This window comes from Henckelia pumila, chromosome 1 (genome assembly GCF_033568475.1).
Source record: "Henckelia pumila isolate YLH828 chromosome 1, ASM3356847v2, whole genome shotgun sequence".
NCBI lineage: Eukaryota > Viridiplantae > Streptophyta > Magnoliopsida > Lamiales > Gesneriaceae > Henckelia > Henckelia pumila.
In genome coordinates this window covers 71584422-71594460 of record NC_133120.1, presented here as the reverse complement: position 1 = coordinate 71594460, position 10039 = coordinate 71584422, and the positions used below count along the sequence as shown (strand labels likewise).

At 30.0% G+C, this 10039-nt stretch overlaps 1 protein-coding gene across 1 annotated transcript; it reads right to left on the bottom strand.

The window, feature by feature from the left end:
• Nucleotides 1–8677: 8677 nt before the first annotated feature.
• Nucleotides 8678–9805, bottom strand: LOC140864825 (senescence-specific cysteine protease SAG39-like). The gene is made up of 2 exons (XM_073269213.1): nt 9382–9805; nt 8678–9276 (listed from the first exon to the last, which is right to left on the bottom strand). Exons 1-2 carry the CDS (start codon nt 9803–9805, stop codon nt 8678–8680), a joined length of 1023 nt encoding a protein of 340 aa, XP_073125314.1.
• Between the last annotated feature and the right edge of the window lie 234 nt (nt 9806–10039).

The window sequence follows — 10039 nt, the reverse complement described above, 5'->3', positions numbered from 1 at the left end:
CTTAAGGATAAAATCGACTTTTAGTTGTATCATGTACCAATTAAATAATTTTCAATAGTTCACATACCAATATGACATTTTATCAATAGTCCGTGTATCAAAATAAATTTTACTAATTTATTAATTGATAATAAAATAAATTAAAATTACAATTCTCCGCATATTCTAAAAGAAAAGGAAATAGATCTAACATAATGGAGTGATTATTAATTTCTTGACTAACAAATTATATATAAATTTGTGGATTTAATTTTGATAATATAAGATAAATGCACTGTATGGTTGATAGATGAAAAATAACTTGAAATTTTCATTTCTTTCGACATTTTTACTTTTATTTGAAAATCTATATGATCATCCAACAAAAAATAAAGCTATATCCTTTTCTCTTTTCCACCACAGGTTCATACATTCTTTGTCAAAGTTTTAAAGTTTAGGCATTCAATATCTCGTAGTTCATTAGACGACAATTTATCAAAAGTATTCGGTTATCATTGTAGTCCATTAAAACCAATAAAATTATTATATAAACCTAACGAATCCTGACACACGAAACATATGTCCCACGGAAAAAATAAATACAAAAAAAATTATATGAAATTTATCAGTTTCTTGAGTTCAATTTTTAAAATTGAAATGATAGAAGATAATAGATAGGATAGAAAGAGATTTATTAGTAAAAAAATAATGTTTATTTAGATTATGAAAGTTATTGTAGGAAAATAAAAAATGATATCACGATTTCTCTATTAACATAGGATGTAAGATGTTCATGTATTATTAATAGTAACGGATAAATCATTAATATGTTCATGTATTATTAATAGTAACGGATAAATCATTAATATACCAATATTACGTGATGCAAATCATTGCTGATATTGTTTCTCGTGTTGTTGATTTATCCTGAAAAAAAATACCGAAATACCGTCATACCGTTTTTATCGTATCGAAAAAAATCGAATATACCGAAAATTTCGGTACGGTATCGGTATCGATATCGGTATGCAATTTTCGAATTTTCGATATTTCGGTATACCGAAAAAAAATCGGTATACACGGTATCGGTATAATACCGCATATACCGATATTTTTTTAAAAAAAATAGTACAAAAAAATCGATATACACGGTATCATATCGATACCCTACCGAATTTCGATATTCGGTACGGTATTATTATGGATTTATGTCATACTGAAATTTTCGGTACGGTATCGGTATCAGAAATTTCGATATCAAAATTTTCGATATGCTATGCGGTATACCGTACCCAACCACCCCTAATGACATGTGGTATTGAAATTTCGATATCAAAATTTTTGGTATGCTATGCGGTATACCGTACCCAACCACCCCTAATGATATGTGGTATTCCAGGGAAAAAGAAAAAGAAATAGAAAGAAAAAAAAAAAAGAAAAAAAAGAGAGACAAATTTCAAAAGTAGCAAAGTTAGTAAGAGATGATTGAAATTTAATCGATTATATGATTAAATAAAATTGAGACTATTTACATGACCAAATTATTTATTTATTTATTTAATCTTTTCAGTATATTGAAATATATTATTGTAAGATCAAATTATAAGATCAGTTCATATGACTTTTGGATATTAATAATACTGTTTGAAAAAAACGGCGCCTAAAACGGCCTAGACGGTAGGCGGTCACCCATTGCCTCAATTTTTAAAAAATATTGATGGTTCTAGACGACTCAAAACTCACCAAGGCTAGTACCAAACTGCCTAGATGATTCGATTTTTTTAAAAAAAAATAAAATTTAAAACCATTAATAATTTTTTTTAAAAAAAGTTGAACAAATTTAGGCATGTTTTGTGGAAATATATGCATATAAAAAACTTATGCACATCAATAAGCATGGTTGAAAAAATATTAATAAAAACTTTGTACACTTTTATATATGATTATTTTGGCTAATATTTAATATCACAAAATATTATATATATTTATAATTAATTAAATAATATACTTTTTAAAAAAAATCGTCTAAGCGCTGTCTTGCATCTACTTAGGCACCTAGACGGTGGACAGTGAGTAGAACTGTCAGATGGGTCAACCCATGATGGGATGGGCAGGTCCACCATAAACCCATCATTTGGCAGGTCGAGGGGGGGTTAGTCCACCATCCGAACATGCTGGAAATCCTCAACCTAATCCAACCCAAGATGAGTTGCGATTTAGACGGGTCGGCCTGCGGGTTGGTTCATCGCAAATAAAAATAAATACATAAAAATAATTATAGTTAATTATAAATTTCACTTCATTTCATAAATATTAATTAAATTTTTAATTATTAATTTCACATATGTACATTTTATATAAAGTAATTAAAAAAATCAAAATTTTCATTAAAAAAGTACATATATCACCATAAAAATTAAAAAAATGAAAATTTTTCTCCAGGCCTGCGGGCTAACCCTAGCCCGCCTCGGGTTGGCCCGCCTAGGCCCACCTTTAATTGGGTTGAAATATTTCAATCCCAACCCACTTAAAACTGTGTGGAGGGACGGGACGGACCGACCCGGCGGACCTAACCCCAATTGATTACTCTAATTGCAGGTGGCCGCCCATCTAATCTTTAGTGCTTTTTATAACGTTGATTAATAATACTCGGATATTTTGTTTTTTAGTAGTTGAGTCCGAATTGAGAAGATCGAAAGAGATCATGCAAAGCAGATCAGCGCATCAGTTCAAAGCTTATCAGATCAACATATTAAAGTAGTGTTTGGGAGAGCTCAAAATTTTGTTAAGAAAAAGCTGAAAAATGCTCTCTAAAAACTCTCACAAACACTACCTAAGCAGCACCATTATGAAGTTTTTAAAGCTTCACAAGCAGAACAGTGAAGATCAAATCAGAGAGGGCTTCAGAGGAGCATGTAAGAATCAATAAATAAAGTCTCAATAACTTTATTAGATGAGAAGAAAATATCTAGGAAAATTGATTTTTTTGGTTAATTAACTTATCTATTTTTCGGTTTTGGTCCATTAACTTTTCAAATTTAGGTTTTGGTGCACTAAATTTTAATTTTAGGTTTTTTCAGTCTAATTGCTGACGTAGCAGCTTGACATGTCAGCATTTTTCGGTGTCACGTCATCATTTTTCTGTTATCACGTCATCAGATAGACTAAAATAGCTGAAAGCTAAAAGTTAATGTACCAAAACCATACTTTGAAAAGTTAATGGACCAACCAAAGAACGGATAACTATAAACCAAAAAATTATTTTCCCCAAATATCTATGATAAGTGACCCATTATAGCAATCCAACACATAACAGTGAATCTGAACTCTTATATCATGTAAACAATATGGACTATACTCTAACTAAAGCTCAAAATCTAACTCAAGGTAGAAGATTGTCTAAATCTATATATACTAATGTTTTTAAAACCGAATCGAACCGGCCGGTTCGACAGTGAAGCGGTCACAGATCTGGTCCGAAATAATCCTAAAAACTTTTTTTTCGGTTGACTCGCTTAGAACCGGTAAAACTTTGTCAAGAATCGGTTTGACCGACCTTGAACTGGTGAACCGGTTCACAATCAGTTCGACCGGTTCATCTAATTTTTTTTTAAAAAAATATAATTCTTTAAAAAAGTAAATTTTTTAAAATATTATTTCTTATAAAAAATGTATTTTCTATATTTAAAATTTAAAATTTTATTTTTGGTTACAAATACATGATTATTTGGTTTTAAAATTTTTAAAAATAATATTTTAGTAGTATTTGAGCTTATTTTGATTTATTTTTTGTTTACAAAATATGTAAATAATTGTATTTCATATTTTGATCATATATATATGTGTGTATGTGTGTTGTTGTTGTTTAGATTTTAAACTTTGGTGAGTATATATATTATTATATATATATATATATATACATATATAAGGTTTCTAAAATTTAAAATATATCAATTAATCTATTATATTATTATTTTATAAAATATAATAATATTCCGATATGATTGCCCAGTTGAACCTGGGAAGAATATAGGATACAGATCTGATCTTGTTTTTAATTAAATGGATAGACATCAATTATAAAAAGACTATATTACCCTTACTAAAAAGATAACATGAAATTAAAAAATAGAGATTTTGGATTGAGATTTTTGTGAGTTCTCTCACTTCGTATTTTTCATATTTTTTCCTTCTCAGATGGTTTTCTAATTTTTCATGATTTCTATGAGTTATCTCTCCATTTGTATTTTTCATTTACTTCCCTACTCAAATGGGTTTTCTAAATTTCTATATCTTCTCCTCAACTTTCTGCATATTTTTCTCATTTCCATCTTTTATTAGTCTTCCGGTGTTTCAATCTTTGTCAGGATATCTTTTTTCCATTTAGATTGCAAGATAACAAAGGAAAATAACAAGTGTAAGTAAGTTTTCAATTTATGGAGTTCTTCCATTCTGGAGTTCTTCAATTCCGAAGTTCTTCAATTTTAACTGATTATTTTTCAATTTTTCAGATCGACTGAGATTCAGTTCATGTAGGCTGTTATAATTGTCAATTAGTAGATTCTCTACTATCCAATATATATTTTAAAAATGTCTACTAAAGGTCGGTAGACATGTCTACTGCCCATGTCTACTCCTTCAATAGACATGTCTACTGAAGCAGTAGACATTTTTAAAATATCTACAGTGTCAGTAGAAAAGTTTAAAAGTGGCCACACACGAGTTGTCTTTTCTTGAAAATTGTTCTCAATCTTAAAAATGAATATTACTCTTAAGTGGAGACCTTTTGACTTAAATAAAACAAAGAGAGTCCCTTTGACTTAATTAAAAACAAGACGAGACCTATACCTTTGAAACGATCTGACCGATTGAACCAGTTTTTTAAGGGTTTATCGATTAGATTACCGGTTCAGTTATGAAAACATTGATATATACAACTCTCAAAAACTTAATCCAGCCGATATAAAAAAACTAACATATTGTGAGCGAGGACGGAACCATGAAATTCAATTAAGGGAGTGAAATGATTTTTGATAATCTCATAATAGTTCATTTATTTGTATTATATTTCCTTGTTATCATCTTTGTAATGTGCTTAATTGACACATTTTTATGTTATTTTTTTTAGTAGAAACAAGTTTTATTATCTTGAAGAAAATTTGGACTAAAAAAATGATTTTTATCAAATTTGAAGTTTCCAAGATGAAGTTTGAAAGAATGACATAAACAGAAAAAGTCTTGAAGCAAGACGTAGGCACACCCTTAAGGAAAAACTGAAGCACTCAAACCAGAAGAGGATTTGGCATAAAGGCGTGGGCATGCCTTATGATTACTGACCAGCGAAAATTACATACTTGGGGCTTGGGAGCTCGAAATTATAGAGGATAATACCATATTTTTGGAGTTCTAATTATGGTATTCAATATATGAAAAACTTTTGAAAAGAGGATAATATTATTGGGATAAAGAAATATATTCCATACAAGCTCTATATTTCTTTATTGAAAGACTTGATCTTTGATTAGATTTTTATTTTAGTTTTTGGGCTTACCTTTTGGACTCTAATCTCACGCTTCAACATGAAAATAAAGAGAGCTGCCAGAGATTTTCTTTTTTTATTCTTTATAAACTTAGTTTCATCTTTTGAATTTTTATGGAAATTATGAACCTAATTATGCTTGACTAAAGTTCTATTTTTGATTCAAGAGATATTTTTCTTTATTTCAATGGAATCAATGTGATGTTATGCGCTTAAATAGATATTCTTATTTTGTTTCAAGTATTTGTTGATTTATACTTTATTGTTATGAAAGTTGTATGTCGATTAATTTAACATATTAATTTGATTTTCATATTTTTATTGCTATCCATGAATTCATTGATCCGTAATTGTCATGAATAATTGGTACTCGAGTAGCGATATATTAGGTGTGTTGTTCTATCATAGCATATTTCATCTAAATAAATCAACGAAATTGGATTTATCAATCGAAGCTATCTCAATTGTTAGATTTTCAAGATTAACTGTTTTCTCAAAACAAAAAGTTATTTTTAATCAACATGGGATGCTATCGTGCCCCGTTGATTATTGACAAGTTTTGACTTGATGCTGGGTTTAGTCAATTAAATTAGGAAAACACAAGAATTTTAATGGATATCCCAATGATTTTAAGGTTAATTGTTATAAAATGCATGAATAGATTTGTTAGCCGATGAACATTGATACAATTGAATATTAGAACCCCTTGAATCATAATTTGGTAAGATTGAATTTAACATTTTCATCAATTATTTATATCTAGTTTAGTATTTTATTTATTTATCATTTGTATAAAAAAAACAAAAAATCCCCCCTTTTATTGTCCGCCATCGAAGGAAATAAATCTCCGTTTTCAGTGGATTCAACCTTGCTTGCCATTACACTCATTTTATTTGGGAGTGGGAATATAAGGGCATGATTGGTAGGAGAGAATGAGGCAAGAATGAAGTGAACATTCTCATCTCATTCCCTACAATCATGCTTGGTTTGGTTTTGGAATGAGAATGTCCATTCTCATTGGAATGGCTATTCCCATATTCATGAGAATAGCCATTCCATCCATTTTGGATTGGAATGATCATTCCCACTTCTAATTTTTCTCCATTTATAAACTATTTTCCTTATTTAGCTCAATAAAATACCTAAAATAATAATCATAAAAATAAAATGTTATCAAATTAGGACACTATAATTTATAAATATAAAATTATGACAATTGAATGATGATTAAAATATTAATAACCAAATAAATAAAATTAACAATATCACGTATATTATAAAAACGTATAATATAATAAAATAATTGTTAAATAATAACTATAATAATATTTATTAAAAGACACTTATTTTAATAAATAAAATACTAATAATAATAATTACTAAATTAAAATTAATATTTATATTATTTTTAATATAAAGATAATTTTATAATGATTAATAGACTATTAATAGTTATAATTTTTTATTGTTTTTAAATAATAATGATAATAAATATTTTTTTAATCTATCATAAATATTTTTGAGTAGTTACAATTTTGAATTTTAGTGAAAAATTACTTGATAATTAAAAATAATTCTATTTCATTCCTGTTTTATTTTTTCGTTACCAATCGTTTGAATGAAATAAACTTATCATTCCATTCTTGTTTTTATTCCATTGCAAAGTTGATTCCATTCTAACTCTATTCAATTCAAGCATACCAATCATGCCCTAAGTTTGGTGGATCGAAGACAACCCAACAATTTTTTAGAATTCTACAATTGTAAATTTAAATGATAGAATACTATATATAAAACAAAGCTAAGGAATGGCGAGTGCAACCACTTACCCATTGACTCCGCCTCTGATTGTGAGAAATTTAATTAAGATATGTTTCATTCATAGAGTAATGGCAAGTACTAGAAATCGAACGAAACAAGTTCGAAGAAAAAAAAAAAAATAAATTTTGAATAATGTGATTGATGTTTGATTTTTATTTGGCACATAATTTTTTTTTAAAAAAGAAAAATTAAGAAAAAATAGTAACCCATTAACATTGAGAGAAAGAAGCTTAAAATGCATAATGTGGTATTCTTTATCTTAATATAAAGGAAATAGTTTTTTGGTTCATTAACTTGTCCATTTTTTTTGTTTTGGTCCATTAATTTTTTAAAATTTGGTTTTGATACACTAACTTTTAATTTCATTGATTTTGGTCCAACTGTTGAAAGTGATGCCATCTCCACCAATGAACCGGGGATCTTCGCATACGGAACCAGCTACATTGCAGTCTGCGTTTGTTAAAGCACCACAAAAAATTAAGAAAAAATTGCATATATCACCCCTGTGAAATCCCGAGTTTGCTAATTAACTCCCTATGAAATTTTTTAAGCTAATAACCCCCCGTAATTCAAAATTTGTAGCATACACACCCTTTTTAATTAAAAATTGACAAAAATACCCTTACTTAAATAAATAATTAAATTAATTTTGTTTTATAATTCTATATGTAATTGAGTAAAATAATCAAATTTATTTACATAGCATCCCATGTAATTGAGTAAAATAATCAAAATTTGTAGCATACACACCCTTCATTTAATATTAAAATATATTTCGTGTAATTGACATTTTAGGATTTTTCAATGTCACGTCAGCATTTTCTGGTACCATGTCATTCACTTGACCAAAATAGCCGAAAATTAAAAGTTAGTGTACCAAAACCAAACTTTAAAAAGTTAATAGACTAAAACAAAAAAATAGATAATCAAGCTGGTAACTCAGCTTAATCGTCACAAGCTCATAAATAATTTTTAAAAGTGTTTATTTACCATCCTTTAACACGCATTTTTTATTCTAACAGTATAGAGCACAGGTCATTTAGTTTATCGATTCTCAACGATTTCAAGTAGTTTAATTATTGAAAAAGAGATTGTTAATTAGAGACAATAATTATGCACGTTGAAAGAGTTTGATTTCAAGTTCTCAAGGACAACTAAAACAGAGAAATTCTTGGAACAAAGGTTTTTTTCTCAACAAGGTTTACATAATTAAACAACCATATGCACAAAAAAGTAACATAGAATGAAGGTAAATCAATCTCGCAGTCAAGAAACCTCGTACAAGAATTCTTATGAGCTTCAAAATTATTCAAAAATTCGAACACGGTGCTTAGCTTGTTAACAAGAAACAGTAGGATAACAAGCTTGCATGGCAATCCCACACATCCCTTCCTTTGCCTCAACATCTCTCGCAACTCTGACATATCCCGCCTCACCCCACTCTGATCCCCAAGAATTCTTCACCAGCCAATATTTAGTCCCATTTTCAGTCTTCCCATATCCGACTGCGGTAACTCCATGATCCAAATTTGTCCCGCAATCGCTCGTGATCACGCCACTAGCGTAAAACTGGAAAGATGGTCCACTTGCATCAATGGACACTGATACCGGTTGGTTTGCAACAACTTTAAGTAAGGCAGATTCATCATTGACTGGCACATTTTCGTACCCGGTGATGGTTGCTGCACTTGAGGCTTTCTTTTGGCTGTTGCAGGTGCCAGAGATTCCTTGATATGGGTAGTCAGATTCCGTGGTGAGGCCTCTGTTCTTTACTATGAATTTGAATGCAGATTCCATGAAACCTCCGTGGCAGTCCTGATTGTCGTCCGTTCTATCGCAGTCCAGGAGTTCTTGTTCGGATAATGAGATCAGTTTGCTTGTTGAAATTTGGTTGATACCTTCCATTGCTGCAACCGTTGAAAATGCCCAGCATGAACCTGTATAGAAACAAAACTATGAACGTGAAATGTAGCAATATTTTCAGTAATATATATAGTAATATATTTGCTACTAAATATATGATGAAGTTATAGTTTAACTACCACATTGGCCTTGATCCTTGACTCCAGTCACGGCTCCCTTTTCTCTCCAATCCACACTCTCGGGAACATCCTTTACACTTTCATATCTAAAGGGTGTCGATGATTTCTTGTGAGGGAGCTTCTTGTATCCATTACGAGTGGCACGGAATTCATCGTTTTGCAAGTCCGAAAATTCATTTATACGAAGCTTATATGTCCTAGTTCCTTCACTGTTTGAACGTTCGATAAACTCCACATTCTTCTTGAATATGATGAATCGTTTGGCCTTCTCTTCCGTGTCTTGGTAAACACGTCCATACTTGCGCATCCACCGCTCGTGTCTCGCGACCATATTGGTTCGGTCTACACCGCTTCGACATGTTGCTAGAGATAAACACATCCCAACAGTTAACAACAGTGTAATTGTGTCGAATTTCGAAGCCATTTGATGTTGAAACTTTGAAATATGTATGGTTTTTCAGAATGATATGAATAGATATAGGATTCGAGACTAGGGTATTTATAGTGGTTAAATGTGCTTGTTAAGAACGAGTCACAAGGAAATAGAGCTCAACAAGTTTGTTAAGATATGGACAAAGAATTAATTGGGGTTTGGACAGAGAATTATCCATTGAATATGTTTTCGGATCATGTCCTAAAGATCACTCAAATAAAGCAT

Excerpts from the sequence above, each read along its gene's own strand:
- LOC140864825 (XM_073269213.1), bottom strand. The coding sequence starts at position 9,805 with ATGGCTTCGAAATTCGACACAATTACACTGTTGTTAACTGTTGGGATG. Across the intron at positions 9,277-9,381 it reads CAAGGATCAAGGCCAATGTG|GTTCATGCTGGGCATTTTCA; the intron begins GTAGTTAAACTA and ends GTTTCTATACAG.